At 39.2% G+C, this 22,753-nt stretch overlaps 1 protein-coding gene across 1 annotated transcript in view; it reads right to left on the bottom strand.

The window, feature by feature from the left end:
• Positions 1-22,753, bottom strand: part of LOC108633300 — a 229,102-nt gene that overhangs the window by 76,881 nt on the left and 129,468 nt on the right. Inside the window, exon 5 of the mRNA XM_018044709.1 lies at positions 10,032-10,252. Coding sequence (XP_017900198.1) covers positions 10,032-10,252 — 221 coding nt within the window. The remainder of the gene's footprint in view (positions 1-10,031; positions 10,253-22,753) is intronic.

Raw genomic sequence — 22,753 nt, 5'->3', positions numbered from 1 at the left:
GCCTCAGGTATTGTCCTCATTTTACTGTTTTGTAGCACCCTGGCTCCGTTGTCACCCTAATCTTTGTTTCTCAACAGTTGGTTTTTATTCCACCACAGTAATAAGTTAAAGTTTTATTACTTCCATAGCCTCCTAACTTGTATCTCTACTTTTACCATTTCTCTGTATACTATATTCTCTACAACATAGCCATCAAGTATTTCCTCATCCTATACAGAGTAAAAGCTGAACTCCTTGCCATGGCTTACAGGCTCTTACATGATCTTATCTTCTGTTCCTCTATGGCTTATCTCCTACTGTGCCTTCCCTTGCTGTCTCTGTTTCAGTCACCCTGGCTTCCTTGGTATTCTTCCAACATGCTTGTCTCTCTTGTGTCATAGCCTTTGCACTTGTTATGCTCTCCTGTCTCTTTCAAGTCATTGTTTATTATTATCTTCTGAATGAAGCCTACCCTGACCTCCACTCAGTTTACTATCCACACTATGCTTAGTAAACTTTACCATGCTCTTTCTTTTCCCATAGTACAGTTCAGTTGCTCAGTTGTGTATGACTCTGCGACCCCATGGACTACAGAGCACCAGGCCTCCCTGTCCATCACCAACTCCCAGAGTTTATGCAAACTCATGTCCATTGAGTTGGTGATGCCATCCAACCATCTCATCCTCTATTGTCCCCTTCTCCTATGGCCTTCAATCTTTCCCAGCATCAGGGTCTTTTCCAATGAATCAGTTCTTTGCATCAGGTGGCCAAAGTACTGGAGTTTCAGCTTTAGCATCAGTCCTTCCAATGAATATTCAGGACTGATTTCCTTTAGGACGGACTAGTTGGATATCCTTGCTGTCCAAGGGACTCTCAAGAGTCTTCTCCAGCACCACAGTTCAAAAGCATCAATTCTTCAGTGTTCAGCTTTCTTTATAGTCCAACTTTCACATCCATACATGACTAGTGGTAAATCCATAGCTTTGACTAGATGGACCTTTGATGCTGTCTTTGATGCTCCTTTTCTTCCAAGGAGTACCTTTTAATTTCATGGCTGAAGTCAACATCTGTAGTGATTTTGGAGCGCAAGAAAATAAAGTCCCACACTGTTTGCATTGTTTCCCCATCTATTTGCAAATGAAGTAATGGGATTAGATACCATGATCTTAGTTTTCTAAATGTTGAGTTTTAAGCCAACTTTTTCACTCTCCTCTTTCACTTTCAAGAGGCTCTTTAGTTCTTCTTCACTTTCTGCCATAAGGGTCGTGTCCTCTGCATATCTGAGGTTATAGATATTTTTCCCGGGAATCTTGACTCCAGCTTGTGCTTTATCCAGTCCAGTCCAGCATTTCTCAATATGTACTTTGCATATAAGTTAAATAAGCAATGTAACAATATACAGCCTTGATGTACTCCTTTCCCAATTTGAAACCAGTCTGTTGTTCCAGGTCTAGTTCTCACTGTTGCTTCTTGATCTGCATACAGATTTCTCAGGAGGCAGGTCAGGTGGTCTGGTATTCCCATCTCTTTCAGAATTTTCCACAGTTTGTTGTGATCCACACAGTCAAAGGCTTTGGCATAGTCAATAAAGCAGAAGTAGATGTTTTTCTGGAACTCTATTGCTTTTTTGATGATCCAGCAGATGTTGGCAATTTGATCTCTGGTTACTCTGCCTTTTCTAAATCCAGCTTGAACATCTGAAAGTTCACGGTTCATGAACTGTTTGAAGCCTGGCTTGGATAATTTTGAGCATACTTTGTTAGCGTGTGAGATGAGTGCAACTGTGCACTTAATATGCTAGCAAATTTGGAAAATTCAGCAGTGGCCACAGGACTGGAAAAGGTCAGTTTTCATTCCAATCCCAAAGACAGAAAATGCCAAAGAATGCTCAAACTATTGCACAATTGCACTCATCTCACACCCTAGCAAAGTAATGCTCAAAATTATCCAAGCCAGGCTCCAACAGTCACTAGATGAATAAATTATGGGGTGAAAAATAGTGTCAAGCTTTCATTTTAAGTTTTGAACCTAGGTTTCCCTCTGTACCCACATTCTTGGGTGCACCATAAAGTATTTACTGTGTAAGGGAACCGCTAACTTCATCATGCTTCTGAATATCTGTACCTCCTCTGTTCTGTCCTTCAAAATGAGCACAAGGGCATTCTGAACAGACTCCTGTCTTATTAAACTCCACTTTTTTGTCCAATTCAGATTAAGAAGAAAGACCTAATGGCCATCTTTTTCTATTCATCCAACTCTATTTTCAGGTGAGTAATCTCTTGGTCTGCCTCTTCTTCTGCCCTTCTTAATCAGCACCATCCCTTCTTCATATTTCAATATTCTCATCCTCTCTTCTCCTTTCTTCCCTTTTCTATTCTTCCTCCAAAACTTAAACTTATTCTCTATTCTAACTTCCTTTTATTACTTAACTTTTCCACTATCCTGTTTTCCTCATTCTTTCTATTTTCTTTCTCCTCTGTTAGTCTCAATCTCTGTATCTGTTCATTTCCCTTTTGCCTATCACTCTTCCCTCTAGCTTCTCTTCCATTTTCTTACTGCCTTTTATCCATCCATATCTCATCATCTTTACATGTCTCCAACCACCTCATTTCATACATTCTCTCTTCTATTTACACCTACTTCACTCCATTTCTTCTTCAAACTCTTTCATGCACTTTATTACAAGTGTATTTCTCTACTATCTATTTCTCCACTTATCTCTATCTCTTTAAATTCTCCTTCATATATTATAACCACTCATATTTCTACTCTGTCCAGTCCGCCCCACCTCCTTTTCAACATTTATGTCTAATTTCATGTCTTTTCATGAAGTGTGAGAAGAGGTATCCCTCCTTCTTTACAAGGAAAATGTTCCCTAAAGTTTGGATACCATCTCCTGACAATTTTCTCTGGAAACCTGATGTCAGAAAACCCTATTTCTACTGTATCTTCAATCTTTGACTTTCTAGTAGTCACTTCCAGCTATCTCACAAATATGTGCCAGTTTCTACATTCAAAAAATAACTATTTCATTTACTTCTGCATATATTAATTATATATGCATCCCTTTCATTTTCAAGCACATTCCCAGAAAGTATTTTCTATGTTTACTACCTCTATGCCAGGTCCTAAAAACTCATTGCACTAATCATTCCACTGAAACACTGTATGTGAAGAACACCAAGTCTTCCATGTTACCAAACCTAATAAATACTTTCAATTTTCTATATTACTAGATATCTTTGCAATAGCCAACAATATTGTAGAGATATATTAGTTAAGAGCATAAACTTGCAACCAAACTGCCAAAGTATGAAGGATCAACCATTTACTACATAGGTGATACTGGAAAATGTTCTTACTAGCTCTGTGTCTCAGATTCCTTATTTGTAATGTTGGAATAGCAGTAAGTAGAATGAGTATAACAGTCCCAGACTCATTGTAAATACTATATTGATGGCAACTATTGTACTTATTATGCTATTATTGTGTTATTATTGATCACTTCATCTTTTGAAAGTCTTTACTCCTTTGATTTATTAGTCAAAATGGATTTGATCAATATGTAGTACTAATCATAAAATATCAGTGTCCTAAAATAACAAAGTCTTATTTCTCATTCATACTATTTATCTATCTCAGGCTGTGGGGAGGGATGCTCTCTTCTGTTATCTTAAATAAGGGACACAGAATAATAAAGCCAAGATAACCTGGCATAATGCTACTCACCATGGCCAGGGGAAAGGAACACAGACACTCATGTACTGGCTCTTAAAAGCTTTCAATTTTTCAGATAGATAAACAACAAGACCTACTGAACAGCACAGGGAATGATATTCAATATCACGTAATAGCCTATAGTATCAAAGAATCTGAATATTCAGGAGGCTTTTTAGCTCCTCTTCACTTTCTGCCATAAGGGTGGTGGCATCTGCATATCTGAAGTTATTGATATTTCTCCAGGCAATCTTGATTCCAGCTTGTGCTTCTTCCAGCCCAGCGTTTCTCATGTACTCTGCATAGGAGTTAAATAAGCAGGGTGAAAATATACAGCCTTGACATACTTCTTTTCCTAGTTGGAACCAGTCTGCTGTTCTATGTCCAGTTCTAACTGTTGCTTCCTGACCTGCATATAGGTTTCTCAAGAGGCAGGTCAGGTGGTCTGGTATTCCCATCTCTTTCAGAATTTTCTACAGTTTATTGTGATCCACGTTTACGACCATAGCAGCCTGAACGCACCTGATCTTGTCTGATCTCGGAAGCTAAGCAGGGTCGGGCCTGCAGAAAATGAAGAGGAATTAAAAAGCCTCTTGATGAGAGTGAAAGAGGAGAGTGAAAAAGTTGGCTTAAAGCTCAACATTCAGAAAACGAAGATCATGGCATCTGGTCCCATCACTTCATGGCAAATAGATGGGGAAACAGTGGAAACAGTGTCAGACTTTACTTTTTTGGGCTCCAAAATCACTGCAAATGGTGACTGCAGCCATGAAATTAAAAGACGCTTACTGCTTGGAAGGAAAGTTATGACCAACCTAGATAGGATATTGAAAAGCAGAGACATTACTTCACCAACAAAGGTCCATCTAGTCAAGGCTATGGTTTTTCCAGTAGTCATGTATGGATGTGAGAGTTGGACTGTGAAGAAAGCTGAGTGCTGAAGAATTGATGCTTTTGAAATGTGGTGTTGGAGAAGACTCTTGAGAGTCCCTTGGACTGCAAGGAGATCCAACCAGTCCATTCTGAAGGAGATCAGCCCTGGGATTTCTTTGGAAGGAATGATGCTAAAGCTGAAATTCCAGTATTTTGGCCACCTCATGCGAAGAGTTGACTCATTGGAAAAGACTCTGATGCTGGGAAGGATCGGGGGCAGGAGGAGAAGAGGACGAGAGAGGATGAGATGGCTGGATGGCATCAGTGACTCGATGAACGTGAGTCTGAGTGAACTCCGGGACTTGGTGATGGACAGGGAAGCCTGGCGTGCTGCGATTCATGGGGTCGCAAAGAGTTGGACACGACTGAGCAACTGAACTGAACTGACCTGATTGTGATCCACACAGTCAAAGGCTTTGGCATAGTCAAAAAGCAGAAATAGATGTTTTTCTGGAACTCTCTTGCTTTTTCCATGATCCAGCAGATGTTGGCAATTTGATCTCTGGTATTTCTGCCTTTTCTAAAACCAGCTTGAACATCTGGAAGTTCATGGTTCATGTATTGCTGGAGACTGGCTTGGAGAATTTTGAGCATTACTTATGAGATGAGTGCAATTGTGCAGCAGTTTGAGCATTCTTTGGCATTGCCTTTCTTTGGGATTGGCATGAAAACTGACCTTTTCCAGTCCTGTGGCCACTGCTGAGTTTTCCAAATGTGCTGGCATATTGAGTGCAGCACTTCCACAGCATCATCTTTCAGGATTTGAAATAGCTCAACTGGAATTCCATTGCCTCCACTAGCTTTGTTCATAGTGATGCTTTCTAAGGCCCACTTGACTTCACAGTCCAGGATGTCTGGTTCTAGGTGAGTGATCACACCACCATGATTATCTTGGTCATGAAGCTCTTTTTTTGTACAGTTCTTCTGTGTATTCTTGCCACCTCTTTTTAATATCTTCTGCTCCTTTTAGGTCCATACCATTTCTGTCCTTTATTGTGCCCATCTTTGCATGAAATGTTCCCTTGGTATCTCTAATTTTCTTGAAGAGATCTCTAGTCTTTCCCATTCTGTTGTTTGTCTTTCTATTTCATTGCATTGATTGCTGAGGAAGGCTTTCTTTTCTCTCCTTGCTATTCTTTGGAACTCTGCATTCAGATGCTTATATCTTTCGTTTTCTCCTTTGCATTTCACTTCTCTTCTTTTCACAGCTATTTGTAAGGCCTCCCCAGACAGCCATTTTGCTTTCTTGCATTTCTTTTCCATGGGGATGGTCTTCATCCCTGTCTCCTGTACAATGTCAATGATGCTTAATTTTATGAATTAAAAAGAACAATATTCTAGTTCCTGAGTGATCACAGTGTTTCCAAAGTGTACTACTGATATGGAAGCAGTTATAATAGATTGCACTAACCACAAAACTTTTGAACAGAGATGAAAATTTTTAAACGTACACCTTAAATAAAGTTTCCAATCCTTCCTCAGAAATCACACATGTTATTTCCACTCACATTTGGTTAGCCAAACCTAGTCATTTGTCCAAGGCTCTATGAAAGTGAAATACTAACACATACCCAGAGGGAAGTGAACTGGAAATAGTGGAAGTAGCAGTATTGACTACCCCACTTAGCTTTCAAGATACTACACACTAGTAGTTCTAGTAACACCTTTTCTTTTTCTTCTTGTTCTCCTTCATAGGTTCTTCTTTCTTCCCTTCTGCTTTAATGATAGTAATGCTACATGATTGAATGCTTGGCATGATTTTCCTCTCACTGTATATACTTTCCTGAAGTGATCACACCCACGTACATGGTTGTACCATCATATTGACAATACCAAAATTTACCTCTCTTGCTTGTGTCTCTCTCCTGGTCTTACGACTTGAATATTCAACTGCTATTAGACTTCTGCCTTTGGATAATCTACAATCTTCTTAAGCTTATTGCCCAAAATTAACCTCACAGATTTATTCTACCTAAGCTTTTCATAAATCTCATGTCATGTGCCCCAGTTTTTAACACCATCATTCACCATTTTCCTTGGGTACCTTCTACCTTGGCTCCTCCTCTTTGCTCTCATTCTGACATTGGTAGTTGTTACTATTTCCTCAGTGTACCTCCCCTTCTCCATCTTAATCCATTGCTCTGAATTGGAGTTTCACCACTCCTCATCTAAACTGTTTAAGCTGTCTCCTAACCAGCTTCCCTATTTCCAGCCTTGTTCCCTTAAAATGCATCCTTTGCTCAGTAACTAGAGTACCGTATATAACATTAAAAAACCTGACCACCTCATTTTCTTGCTTATAATATACCATTCAATTTCCTGCAACTGCTCAGTTGGTTTTCTCTGCCTGGGTGTCCCTACTCTCTTCCCTCCACTTTCCACCTACAATTTTCTTGACTACATTTCCAATAAAACAAAACTGAATGCCAATACTAATAATCAGGAACTTGGGTGTTAATCTCATCCAGCAACCCTTTGTTCAACTTGATCCAAAAAAATGAGTTAGATGACCCTTTTCTTTCATAGTTACTCATAACTTTATCATTTAATTTTTTGTGATTATCTACTAGGCATCTCCCTACTAACTCTCTTAAGATCATATCATCAATGTTTTCGTACCCAGAACCTAGTCCAGGGTCATGTATGTATTAGGAAGTCAAAATATATTTGGTGAATAAATAAATGAATTAATGAATACTACTAATCTTCCATCAAAAATTTTTCTCCCTCCACTGTCTCTTACTCTACTTCTCTATGTCTTCTTTTCTTTCTTCTCATTTACTTCATACTTTTCTCCAAATTCTCCTTTTTCTTTTAGGATATTCTAATATCTAGCTTTTTAATTTTATCTTCTCCCCCCTTTTTTTAACCAAATTTTCTATTCTATTTCTCTCCTCTCATAGTCTCTCTTTTCTTTACCCATTTGTTCTTGAATGATTTATGTGTGTGTGTAGAAAAGATCTGGGAGTATATCAATAAAATAAATATATATGTTAATTTTATTGACCTCATCTCCACATTATTCTTCCCACTTCTATCCACTTCCCTTTTCTCCATGATTCTCTCCTCTACTCTCTCAGCTCTTCTTTAATTCAACTTTTCTCTTAACAATTCACTTACTATCTATTTTTCCTTGTCCATCTTCTTGTCTCTCAGAAAAAATAAATAGTAAATTTAAAGTAAAGAAAGAATAGCATATACCATATAGGCAAGCACACTTCATGCATTCATCACATGTTTATCAGGCTTGTATTATTTGAGATTCATTGTGTATAATGACAAATGCACAAACTTGAAATAGCACAGAGCCTGCACTGAAAGATCATATTTTTTCCATTCAATAAATGTTCACTAAGTTACTTAAAACTGATACTTGTTAATGTAGGAGAGAGCTTTAGGAAGTGACAAATGACAGCAGAGAAACTAGAAAAATAAAAAAGCAAGAACCAAGAAAGTTTTTCAGTGTTGGGGCAAAGGATTTTACTAAACTGGAAATGCATTTAAAGTTCTTCTATAAAAAAGCAAGAACCAAGAAAGTTTTTCAGTGTTGGGGCAAAGGATTTTACTAAACTGGAAATGCATTTAAAGTTCTTCTATTTAAAAGCAAAATTTCCTTACCTAAAAACTGTAATGATAATAATGAGTCATGAAAAACATAAAAATTGTTATAGTTTTTATACTTTAGAAGTAGAAAAGTATGAAATATATATATATTTCCACATATATATATGGAAATGTATATATTATAAAAATGTATATTCTCAAGTTGTTTGGAAATTCATTTATTTCTCAGCATGCCCATGCAACGTGGCATGACATGTATGTTGCTATAATTTTGCATTTATATATATAACATCGTATGTTTCAGAACATAGCTAACATCTCACTTGATTCTCATAATTCTGCACCATACAGATGGACTATTGCTGCAGTTAAACCTAGATGCTATTGTGTCACCGTGTTTATGCCTGTGTATGTGGTTGTGAGTCTGTATATTTAAGTACCCTTGACTTTGTATAGGGATTCCCTGGTGGCTCAGATGGTAAAGAATCTGCCTGCAGTGCAGGAGACCCTGATTCAATCCTTGGGTCAGAAATACCCCTTGAAGAAGGGAATGACAATCCACTCTAGTATCTTGCCTGGAGAATTCCATGGACTGAGGAGCCTGGTGGGCTATAGTCTATGGGGTCACAAAGAGTCGGACATACTGAGAAACTTCCATTTTCACTTCACTTTCACTTTAACTATGTATACACCTGTGTATTACATGTCTCTGAGTACACATAAACATTTATACACTGTGAAAGTATATCTCTGTGTGTCTGAAAATGTTCATATGGACAATTCTCTATTTTTCACTGAAATAGAGTTGATTTACAATATTGTGTTAGTTTCAAGTGTACAATACAGTGATCAGTTATTTATATATATATATATAATTTCAGATTACTTTCCATTAATATAAGTATTGAGTATAGTCTCTCATGCTGTAACAATAAGTCCTTTTTTTTTTTAAATCTACTTTATATACAGTAGTGTGTATCTATTAATCTCAAACACAAACTCCTTATTTATCCCTTTCACCTCCATTTCAACCTTTTTGGTAAACATAAGTTTGTTTTCTATGTCTGTGAGTCTATTTCTTTTTGTATAGAGATTCATTTGTATTATTTTTTAGATTCCACATATAAGTGATAGGATATAATATTTATCTTTCTCTGTCTGACTTACTTCACTTAGTATATTTTCTAGGTCCATCCATGCTGTTGCAAATGGCAGTATTTCATTATACTTTTATGGCTGAGTAATACTCCATTGTGTGTGTGCGTATCACATCTTCTTAAAGCAATCATCTATTAATGGACACGTGTTGTTTCCATGTTTTGGCTATTGTAAATGGTGCTGCTATAAACACAGGGGTGCGTGTATCTTTGCAAATTATAGTTTTGTCCAGGTATGTGCCTAGGAGTGGGATTTCTGGGTCATATGGTAGCTCTATGTTCAGTTTTTTTAAGGAACCTCCATACAGCTCTCCATAGTAGCTGTCCTATATACATACCCACTAACAGTTTAGGAGGGTTCTCTTTCCTCCACACCCTTTCCAGAACTTATTAATTTATAGGCTTTTTAATGATAGCCATTCTGATCAGTATGAGATGATACCTCACTGTGGTTTTGATTTGCATTTCTCTGATAATTAGTGAGTGATGATGAGCAGTTTTTCATGTGCTTGTTAGCCAACTCTGTATTTATATGTGTATATATAATATGAGGTCTGTAAGTGCACATACATGTAGCTATATTAGGAAATGTATGCCTCTGTTGCATTTCTAATTTGTAAGTTTGCTTTCAACCCTGGTCCTACCCCCATGATACTTTAGATGAGCCGGGCACTCTCTGACCTCATCGTGTAGAGGAGGGTTCCATTGTCCACCAGTCTGAGCAGCTTGTTAGGTGTGGTCATGTTATGGGCCACTGATTTCTTGCCATTGTGGAAGAAGGTGTCAGGGGTCCAGATCTTACTAGCCAGGAGATTATTCAGTGGAAGGATCTTCATGGGTCCATCAAATTTCAGTCTTTCATCATGCCATGTTTGCCGAAAAAATACATCAATGGTGTACTCCTAAGGACAAAAAGAGAAAACAACATTTCAGCAGAGTTCTGGTGAGGATCCACAGTGCCCTTAGCAAATGTTAATTACTTTGCAGTATTTCCTCTGATGCAGAGAAGCAGCAATCTATTGACAGTAGTTACTGGCAAGTAGGACAAATGACTATGATTGAGAAATAATGTCATGGTAATCAATAAGTACATAAATAATATGTCCGAGAAGATTTCACTTAGGAAGATCACTGCCAATGCTGCCCTGCACATCATACAATCTGAATACAAGACTTTGCCTTATGAAAAGGCAAGAGCTCCCTTCTCTACGCAGTGGCATCTCTAATAAGAGCAAACTCCTAACCTTGTCTCTTCTACTAAATGATCCCATATGAACATCAAAAGCCAATATAACAACTGCCATAAAACTAAAACCTTAAATTTTAAAAACCATTTCATTTGATTCTCAAACTAACAGTGTATCTAATGAGTTAATATCTTATCTTCAATAAGTAAAAACTCTTACAGATAAGGAAAAACAAACACACAAATAGAAAAATGGATAAATGACATGAACAGAAAAATTCATGAAACAGATAGAAATTGTTAATAAACATTTTTTTCAAAATTGCCATTCATCTAAATACAAATTCAAATAACAATAAACATTACTGATAATTAGTAACAGCAGACTAAATCATTTGGACATATCTTCTTGTAGTTATTAATCATAAAATTTGAACCAAAACATATAGATAGATAGACAATTTGAAACCAATGAGAAATGACTGAAAGCAGACAAAAACTTGAAGAAAGTTTACTCTTGAAAGATAGCAACAGTAACAGGTTAAAATTGTGTTTGTGGCTTTCTTTTCTAAAGGTGGTCTCCCAAACCTAGAATTTCTATGTCCAATATCACAGCCTTAATGGCTCAAAGTGGATAACCATCTGGAATCTTAGGGGGTAGGAATCCTGGAAGCAAGAGAGTCACTGAGGGGATGGGAACTCAAACCCCAGTATATGTTTTGCCCTAAATCCCAAAACTCTGAGGCTCTGGAAAAAAGGCAGACAGAAACAATAGGGGAATCCTCCAGTAAATGAAAGATGACAAATGTGTGGTGGGTGATGTTTATGCATTTGGCAGAAATCAGAAAAATTATTGGCTTAATATACCTCAGAAGAAAGAGCTCAAATTTGACAAAAGAACTGAAAATTCAGGGGGAAGCCTTGAGAAAAAACCAAAACCATTCAAAGGGAAGTCTGAAATTGTGAGTACAAACTCTGCCCAAATCTTTGGCCACTAAACTACACAAGGGATAGGGGACACATCTAGGTAGTCAGGTAAAACAAGGCAGTCAGAAGCTGCTTAAAATATGTTGTTTTTCATACATGAATATGTTGTATTCAACTCTTTTGCGACTTCTTGGACTGTAGCCTTCCAGGTTCTTTTGTCCATGGTATTTTCCAGGCAAGAATACTGAAGTGGGTTGCCATTTCCTTCTCCAGGGGATCTTCTCAACCCAGGGATCGAACCTGCGTCTCCTGCATTATATGAGGATTCTTTACCACTGAGCCACTAGGGGAGCCCCCTCAGTGGCTTCCAATTATATTTGGAATAAATACCAATACCTTTCCCTTACCTAGAAAGTACTTCATAAACTGGCCCTTATTTTCTCCAACCACTTGTACGTCCACAAATTAGCCAGTCTGGCTTTTCTCCTTCTCTAGAATGCTAAGAGGAGAAGGAAATAGCAACCCACTCCAGTATTCTTGCCTAGAGAATCCTGTAGACAGTGGAGCCTGGTGGGCTGCCACCTATGGGGTCGCACAGAATCGTACATGACTGAAGCAACTTAGCATGCATGTATGCATTGGAGAAGAAAATGGCAAACCACTCCAGTATTCTTGCCTGGAGAATCCCAGGGACAGAGGAGCCTGGTGGGCTGCCGTCTATGGGGTCGCACAGAGTCGGACATGACTGAAGCAACTTAGCAGCAGCAGAACACTAAGAACACCCCTGCTTAAGGATTAAGATATTATATAATCTATTATCTAAACTGGAACATTTTTGAGAGTGAGAGGAGGCTTTATCAATAATTATATCAGAATGACAGGTGTAAGCCAAGACTATGCCAGTTTTAAAACTGGAATTAGATTCCCACACAAAACCAACACCCTGAAGGGCTCTGACCTCAGCATAGTGAAGTGAAGTGAAAGTCGCTCAGTCATGTCTGACTCTTTGCAACCCCATGGACAGTATAGTCCTTGGAATTCTCTAGGCCAGAATACTGGAGTGGGTAGCCTTTCCCCTCCCCAGGGGATCTTCCCAACCCAGGGACTGAACCCAGGTCTCTTGCATTGCAGGCAGATTCTTTACCAGCTAAGGCACAAGAGAAGCCCCTCAGCATAAGGGTGAATTAAATAAAATGAACTAGACAAAACCAATCCACAGCATGAAAATGAAGAAAGGAAACTTATCCAAGCATGAATTATGAAATGGAGAAGGGGTAAGGGGAAGCATTTCTACTGAGATTTAGAAACTTCAAATTTAATCTGAGCTAAATATTTAAAAGTACACATGGTTTGGGTCTTACAAGCTGAGAAATTAACATAAAAATAGGTCTCAGGATGGGGATACCCCTAGACTGACTTACAAAAGCAAACACTCTAGAGGGACATTGCCATAAATAAATGCTTGCTGAAAAAAAGTATGCAATTCACAACAACAAAACACCTAAGGAAATGGTCATAAGCAAGAGTCAGCCGATACAATATATAGCTCACCCCTCAAGAACCTCACATATGAGGGCTTCCCTGATAGCTCAGTGAGTAAAGAATCTACCTGCAATGCAGGAGACCTGGTTCAATTCCTGGGTCAGAAAGATCCACTGGAGAAGGGACAGGCTACCCACTCCAGTTCTTGGGCTTCCGTGGTGGCTCAGCTGGTAAAGAATCTGCCTACAATGCAGGTGACCTGGGTTCGATCCCTGGGTTGGGAAGATGCCCTGGATAAGGGGATGGCTACCCACTCCAGATTCTGGCCTGGAGAATTCCATGGTATGTAGTATAGTCCACGGGGCTGCAAAGAGTCGGACACAACTGATCAACTTTTACTTCACAAGAACCTCACATAACAAAATAAAATATATATTATAAAGGAACTACTGAATATATTAAAATGATAAAAGTATCAAGGGAGAGATTGAGAATATGAGAAAAGATCAAAACAGTATGGGGTAGGAATGAGAAAAAAAGATTTTGAAAAGATCTATTTGAAGTAAATGTTCTGTGAAACAAAAATAAAAAGTCAATGGATATGTTATATAGAAGATTAGATATTATTGAACAGAGATTAGTGAACTGGAAAATACACACGAAGAAAACTTTTTCAGTGTATATTTCTAACAAAGTTCTGAAGTTATGGACATGAGTTTGGGTAAACTCCAGGAGTTGGTGATGGATAGGGAAGCCTGGCGTCCTGTAGTCCATGGGGTCGCAAAGAGTCAGACACGATTGAGTGACTGAACTGAACTGAACTGAAAGTTAGAGAATAGAGAAAATGAGGAACAATAAAATACTAATGGATGAAAATTTCTCAGAATTGTTGAAATATTAGTGTAAGTACCTTAGTTTCGAGAACCTTAATCAGGGGGCAGTCTTAAGATGGTGGAGGAATAAGACAGGGAGACAATTTTCTCCCCCACAAATTCATTGAAAGAACATTTGAACACTGAGCAAATTCCACAAAACAACTTCTGAATGCTGGCAGAGGACATTGGGCACCCAGAAATGCAGCCCATTGTCTTAGAAAGGAGGTAGGACAAAATATAAAAGATAAAGAGACAAAAGAAGTAGGGAGGAGATGCATCCCGGGAAGGGAGTCTTAAAAGAGAAGTTTCCAAACACCAGGAAACACTCTCACTGGCAGGTCTGTGGGGAATCTTAGAATCTCAGAGGGCAACATAACCAGGAGGAAAAATAAATAAATAATTAATTAAAACCCACAGATTACATAACAGCAACTCCCAGTGCTCGCAGCCGCCACCAGCAAGTGGGGGATGAACAGGGAGGTGCTGGCTGCATTGCTTAGGGTAAGGACCAGCTGGAATGCCCTGAGGGCAATTTGAGGGAACTAACCTGAGATAGGAGAAGGCAATGGCACCCCACTCCAGTACTCTTGCCTGGAAAATCCCATGGATAGAGGAGCCTGGTAGGCTGCAGTCCATGGGGTCGCTAAGAGTCGGACACGACTGAGCGACTTGACTTTCACTTTTCACTTTCATGCATTGGAGAAGGAAATGGCATCCCACTCCAGTATTCTTGCCCAGGGATAGGGGAGCCTGGTGGGCTGCCGTCTATGGGGTTGCATAGAGTCGGACACGACTGAAGTGACTTAGCAGCAGCAGTAGCAACCTGAGATAGCAACCCAAACTGTGGGATAGCAAGAGAGAGAGAGAACTATCCTGCGAAAAGCCCTAATCTGAGGCACTGCTAGGGCTGCTCACAGACCAAAGGACTGAGTGAATACCAGAGGAGAGCTAGCAGGCTGCAGACCTGCTCATCCTCCACCAGAGACAAGCAGGTAGGGGGCAGCCAGAGCCAGAAAAGGACAATCGCAGACCCAAAGAGGCATCTTCTACCAAACTGCAAACAGGTTCCGTTGCTAACCAAGAGTTCTTGGGATTGTGGACGGTTGACATTGCCGGGACAGTCGCAGCCAGAGATCAGCTCCCCAGAAGAGACACACGGCACACCTGAGAAGGCGCGCCTGTTGTACACCCAGAAAACTGAGCAGCTGGGACAGGGGAGGCGATCAGATGCACCCCCCGCCTGGGAGTGACTGCTCACCAAGCACCCGGTCACCTCAGCTGCTTGGACTGGGGAAGGGCACAAAACGCAGGCCCAACCTAGTCTGCGCCTTTGGGAAGTACTCAAGAGCCTGAACATGAGCTGCTTAGACCTGGAAAGTGCACAGAACCCAGGGCCCGCCTCAGACACTTTCTAGGAGAGCAACCTAGAGCCTGAGAAGTGTAGACCATGAAAGCACACATGCCGTGAGCAGGGGCAAACCCAGTGCGGCTGAAACACTGCAAGCACTCCTCATACATGCCAGAGATATTTGTTTGCATTGTTCCTCCCTCCCCACCACAAGAAAGAACAGTTCAGTTCAATTCAGTTCAGTTCAGTCGCTCAGTCACGTCTGACTCTTTGCGACCCCATGAATCACAGCATGCCAGGCCTCCCTGTCCATCACCAACTCCCAGAGTTTACTCAGACTCATGTCCATTGAGTCAGTGATGCCATTCAGCCATCTCATCCTCTGTTGTCCCCTTCTCCTCCTGCCCCCCAATACCTCCCAGCATCAGTCTTTTCCAATGAGTCACCTCTTCACATGAGGTAGCCAAAGTACTGGAGTTTCAGCTTTAGCATCATTCCTTCCAATGAATACCCAGGACTGATCTCCTTTAGAATGGACTGGTTGGATCTCCTTGCAGTCCAAGGGACTCTCAAGAGTCTTCTCCAACACCACAGTTCAAAAGCATCAATTCTTTGGCACTCAGCTTTCTTCACAGTCCAACTCTCACATCCATACATGACCACTGGAAAAACCATAGCCTTAACTAGACAGACCTTTGTTGGCAAAGTAATGTCTCTGCTTTTTCATATGCTATCTAGGTTGGTCATAACTTTCCTTCCAAAGAGTAAGCATCTTTTAATTTCATGGCTGCAGTCACCATCTGCAGTGATTTTGGAGCCCCCCCCCCAAAATAAAGTCTGACACTGTTTCCACTGTTTCTCTATTTGCCATGAAGTGATGGGACCAGATGCCATGATCTTCGTTTTCTGAATGTTGAGCTTTAAGCCAACTTTTTCACTCTCCTCTTTCACTTTCATCAAGAGGCTTTTTAGCTCCTCTTCACTTTCTGCCATAAGGGTGGTGTCATCTGCATATCTGAGGATATTTATATTTCTCCTGGCAATCTTGATTCCAGCTTGTGCTTCTTCCAGCCCACCGTTTCTCATGATGTACTATAGTGAGACTAAATAAGTGACCACCTTCATCCCCTTTTGTCAGGGCGGAAATTAAACACTGAAGAGATCAGCAAACAGAAGAAGCTAAAAAAAACAGAGGGAACCACATTGGAAGTGACAGGTGCAACAGATTAAAACCCTGTAGTTAGCACCGACTACATTGGAAAGGGCCTATAGATATTGAGAAGTATAAGCCAGATCAAGGAACTATCTGAAACTGAACTGACCCCACACTGTCTGCAACAGCTCCAGAGAAATTCCTAGATATATTTTTACTACTATCATTTTTAATTTTTTTTTAATTTTTAAGTCCTCTATTACTCCTTTAATTTTCATTTTTATAATCAACTATTACCTTGAAAAATAAAGACCCTATTTTTAAAGCAAACTTCATATATATGTTTTATAATTGTTGTGACTTTGTTTTCTTTTTTTAATATTTTAATTTTGAGAGTCTAACCTCTACTCTAGATTTTTATTTTTCGCTTTTGGGTATTTGTTATCAATTTTGTACCATTAAGAACCCAATCTTCAGTACCCATTTTTACTTGGGAGTGTGATTACTGGCTTGAATGTTCTCTTCCCCTTTTGACTCTCTTTTTTCTCTGCCAGGTCACCTCTGTCTCCTCCCTCCCCCTTCTCCTCTTTACCCGACTCTGTGAATCTCTTTCTGTGTTCCAGGCTGTGGAGAACACTTAGCGAACTGACTACTGGCTGAATCTGTCTCTCTCCATTTGATTCCCCCTTTTCTCCCCCTGGTGACCTCTGTCTCCTTCCCCCATCTTCTCTTTCCTGTGTAACTCCATGAAAATCTCTGAGGGGTCCAGACTGTGGAGAGCCCATAGGGAACTGATTACTGACTAGCTTGCTCTCTCCCCTTTTGATTCCCCATCTTCTCCTCCTGGTCACATCTATCTCCCTCCAACCTCTTCTTTTCTCCATGTAAGCCTGTGAACCTCTTCAGGTGTCCCTCATTGTGGAGAAACTTTTCATCATTAACCTAGATGTTTTATTATCAGTGCTATATAGATGGAGAAGTCTTGAGGCTACTGTAAGAATAAGACTGAAATCCAGAGGCAGGGGGCTTAAGTCCAAATCCTGAGAACACCAGAGAACTCTTGACTACAGGAAACATTAATCAACAGGAGTTCATTCAAAAGCCTCCATACCTACACTGAAACAAAGCACCACCCAAGGGCCAACAAGTTCCAGAGCAAGACATACCACACAAATTCTCCAGCAACACAAGAACATAGCCCTGAGCTTCAATATACAGGCTACCCAAAGTCACACCAAACCCACTGACATCTCAAAACTCACTACTGGACACTTCACTGCACTCCAGAAAGAAGAAATCCAGCTCCACCCACCAGAACATTTACACAAGCTTCCCTAACCAGGAAACCTTGACAAACCACCCATCCAATCTTACCCACAGTGAGGAACCTCCACAGTAAAGAGGAACCACAAAATTCCAGAATATGGAAAGGCCACCCCAAACACAGCAATATAAACAAGATGAAAAGGCAGAGAATACTCAGCAGGTAAAGGAACAGGATAAATGCCCACCAAACCAAATAAAAGAGGAAGAGATCGGGAATCTACATGAAAAAGAACTCAGGATAATGATAGTGAAAATGATCTAAAATCTTGAAAACAAATTGGAGTCACAGATAAATAGCCTGGAGACAAGGATTGAGAAAAATAAAAGTCTGCAGAACTAAAAAAAAAAAAAAAAAAGAAATGTTTAACAAGGACCTAGAAGAAATAAAAAAAGAGTCAATATATAATGAGTAATGCAATAAATGAGATCAAAAACACTCTGGAGGGAACCAACAGTAGAATAACGAAGGCAGAAGATAGAGTAAGTGAGGGAGAATATAGAATGGTAGAAATAAATGAATCAGAGAGGAAAAAAGAATTAAAAGAAATGAGGACAACCTCAGAGACCTCTGGGACAATGTTAGTGGCCAACATTCGAATCATAGGAGTCCTAGAAGAAGACAAAAAGAAAAACCATGAGAAAATACTTGAGGAGAAAATAGTTGAAAACTTCCTTAAAATGGGGAAGGAAATAGTCACCCAAGTCCAAGAAACCCAGAGAGTCCCAAACAGGATAAACCCAAGGCAAAACACCCAGAGACACATATAAATCAAATTAACAAAAATCAAACACAAAGAACAGATATTAAAAGCAGCAAGGGAAAAACAACAAATAACACACAAGAGGATTCCCTAAGGATAACAGCAGATCTTTCAATAGAAACTCTTCAGGCCAGAAGAGAATGGCAGGACATACTTAAAGTGATGAAAGAGAAAAACCTACAACCAGATTACTGTACTCAGCAAGGATCTCATTCAAATACGAAGGAGAAATCAAAAGCTTTACAGACAAGGAAAAGCTGAGAGAATTCAGCACCACCAAACCAGCTCTCCAACAAATGCTAAAGGATTTTCCCTGGAAAGGAAACACAGAAAGGGTGTATAAACTTGAACCCAAAACAACAAAGTAAATGGCAATGGGATCATACTTATCAGTAATTACTTTAATTGTAAATGGGATGAATGCCCCAACCAAAAGACAAAGACTGGCTGAATGGATACAAAAACAAGACCCTTATATATGTTGTCTACAAGAGACCCACCTCAAAACAAGGGACACATACAGACTGAAAGTGAAGGGCTGGAAAAAGATATTCCATGCAAATAGAGACCAAAAGAAAGCAGGAGTAGCAATACTCATATCAGATAAAATAGACTTTAAAATAAAGGCTGTGAAAAGAGACAGAGAAGGACACTACATAATGATCAAAGGATCAATCCAAGAAGAAGATATTACAACTATAAATATATATGCACCCAACATGGGAGCACTGCAATATGTAAGGCAAATGCTAACAAGTATGAAAGGGGAAATTAACAATAACACAATAATAGTGGGAGACGTTAATACCCCACTCACACCTATGGATAGATCAACTAAACAGAAAATTAACAAGGAAACACAAACTTTAAATGATACAATAGACCAGTTAGACCCAATTGATATCTATAGGACATTGCACCCCAAAACAATGAATTTCACCTTTTTCTCAAGTGCACATGGAACCTTCTCCAGGATAGATAACATCCTGGGCCATAAATCTGGCCTTGGTAAATTCAAAAAAATTGAAATCATTCCAAGCATCTTTTCTAACCACAAAGCAGTAAGATTAGATGTCAGTTATGGGAGAAAAACTATTAAAACTTCCAACATATGGAGGCTGAACAACACGCTGCTGAATAACCAACAAATCACAGAAGAAATCAAAAAAGAAATCAAAATATAGAAATGAATGAAAATGAAAACACAACAATCCAAAACCAATGGGACACTGTAAAAGCAGTGTTAAGGGGAAGGTTCATAGCAATACAGGCTTACCTCAAGGAACAAGAAAAAAGTAAAAAAAAAAAAAAAAAAAAAAAGAAACCTAACTCTACACCTAAAGCAACTAGAAAAGGAAGAAATGAAGAACCCCAGGGTTAGCAGAAGGAAGGAAATCTTAAAAATTAGGGCAGAAATATATGCAAAAGAAACAAAAGAGACCATAGCAAAAATCAACAAAGCTAAAAGCTGGTTCTTTGAGAAGATAAATAAAATTGACAAACCATTAGCCAGACTCATCAAGAAACAAAGGGTAAAGAAACAAATCAACAAAATTAGAAATGAAAATGGAGAAATCACAACAGATTCACTATCAGCAATTATATGCCAATAAAATGGACAACGTGGAAGAAATGGACAAATTCTTAGAAAAGTACAACTTTCCACAACTGAACCAGGAAGAAATAGAAAATCTTAACAGACCCATCACAAGCATATAATCAGAAATCTTTCAGCAAACAAAAGCTCCAGACCAGACGGCTTCACAGCTGAATTCTACCAAAAATTTAGAGAAGAGCTAACACCTATCCTCCTCAAACTCTTCTGGAAAATCACAGAGGAAGGTAAACTTGCAAAATCATCATATGAGGCCACCATCACCCTAATACCAAAACCTGACAAAGATGTCACAAAAAAAGAAAAGTACAGGCCAATATCACTGATGAACATAGATGCAAAAATCCTTAACAAAATTCTAGCAAACAGAATCCAACAACACATTAAAAAGATCATACATCATGACCAAGTGGGCTTTATCCCAGGGATGCAAGGATTCTTCAATATCCACAAGTCAATCAATGTAATACACCACATTAACAAATTGGAAGATAAAACCATATGATTATCTCAATAGGTGCAGAGAAAGCCTTTGACAAAATTCAACATCCATTTATGATAAAGACCCTCCAGAGAGCAGGAATAGAAGGAACATGCAACAACATAATAAAAGCTATATATCACAAACCAACAGCAAACATTACCCTCAATGGTGAAAAATTGAAACCATTTCCCTTCAAGTCAGGAACAAGACAAGGGTGCCCACTCTAACCACTACTATTCAACATAATTTTGGAAGTTTTGGCCACAGTAATCAGAGCAGAAAAAGAAAGAAAAGGAATCCAGATTGGAAATGAAGAAGTAGAACTCTCACTGTTTGCAGATGACATGATCCTCTACATAAAAAACCCTAAAGACTCCACCAGAAAATTACTAGAGCTAATCAATGAATATAGTAAAGTTGCAGGATATAAAATCAACAAACAGAAATCCCTTGCATTCCTATACACTAACAATGAGAAAACAGAAAGAGAAATTAAGAAAGCAAGCCCATTCACCATTACAACAAAAAGAATAAAATACCTAGGAATATATCTACCTAAAGAAACAAAAGACGTATATATAGAAAACTATAAAACACTGATGAAGGAAATCAAAGAGGACACAAATAGATGGAGAAATACACCATGTTCATGGATTGAAAGAATCAGTATAGTGAAAATGAGTATACAACCCAAAGCAATCTATAGATTCAATGTAATCCCTATCAAGCTACCAAAGGTATTTTTCACAGAACTGATGCTGCTGCTGATGCTAAGTCACTTCAGTCGTGTCCAACTCTGTGCAACCCCATAGACAGCAGCCCACCAGGCTCCGCCGTCTCTGGGATTCTCCAGGCAAGAACACTGCAGTGGATTGCCATTTCCTTCTCCAATGCATGAAATTGAAAAGTGAAAGTGAAGTCACTCAGTCATCTCTGACTCTTTGCAACCCCATGGACTTCAGCCTACCAGGCTCCTCTGTCCATGAGTTTTTCCAGGCAAGAGTACTGGAGTGGGTTGCCATTGCCTTCTCTGTTTCACAGAACTAGAACAAATGATTTCACAATTTGTATGAAAATACAAAAAAACCTCGAATAGCCAAAGCAATGTTGAGAAAGAAGAATGGAACTGGAGGAATCAACCTGCCTGATTTCAGGCTCTACTACTGAGCTACAGTCATCAAGACAGTATGGTACTGGCACAAAGACAGAAATATAGATCAATGGAACAAAATAGAAAGCCCAGAGATAAATCCATGCACCTATGGATACCTTATCTTTGACAAAGGAGGCAAGAATATACAATGGAGAAAAGATAAACACTTAAACAAGTGGTGCTGGGAAAACTGGTCAACCATTGGTAAAAGAATGAAACTAGAACACGTTCTAACAACATACACAAAAATAAACTCAACATAGATTAAAGATCTAAATGTAAGACCTGAAAATGTAAAACTCCTAGAGGGAAACTAGGCAAAACACTCTCCATCATAAATCAAAGCAGGATTCTCTATGACCCAGCTCTCAGAGTAATGGAAATAAAAGCAAAAATAAACAAATGGGATCTAATTAAAATTAAAAGCTTTCACACAATGAAGGAAACTTTAAGCAAGGTGAAAAGACAGCCTTCAGAATGGGAGAAAATAATAGCAAACAAACCAACTGACAAAGAATTAATTTAAAAAATATACAAGCAACACCTGCAGCTCAGTTCGAGAAAAATAAATGACCCAATCAAAAACTGGGCCTAAGAACTAAACAGACATTTCTCCAAAGAAGACACACAGATGGCTAACAAACACATGAAAAGATGCTCAACATCACTCATTATCAGAGAAATGCAAATCAAAACCACAATGAGGTACCATCTCACACCAGTCAGAATGGCTGCCAACCAAAAGTCTACAAGCAATAAGTGCTGGAGAGGGTGTGGAGAAAAGGAAACCCTCTTACACTGTTGGTGGGAATGCAAATTAGTACAGCCACTATGGAGAACAGTGTGGAGATTCCTTAAAAAACTGGAAATAGAACTGCCATATGACCCAGCAATCCCACTGCTGGGCATACACACCAAGGAACCCAGAATTGAAAGAGACACGTGTACCCCAATGTTCATCACAGCACTGTTTATAATAGCCAGAACATGGAAGCAACCTAAATGCCCATCAGCAGATGAATGGATAAGAAAGCTGTGGTACATATATACCATGGAATATTACTCAGCCATTAAAAAGAATACATTTGCATCA

The sequence above is a fragment of the Capra hircus genome, unplaced genomic scaffold (assembly GCF_001704415.2).
Source record: "Capra hircus breed San Clemente unplaced genomic scaffold, ASM170441v1, whole genome shotgun sequence".
Taxonomy (NCBI): Eukaryota; Metazoa; Chordata; class Mammalia; order Artiodactyla; family Bovidae; genus Capra; species Capra hircus.
The sequence above is the reverse complement of the archived record's forward strand: the minus strand, read 5'-3'. Positions and strand labels throughout refer to the sequence as shown.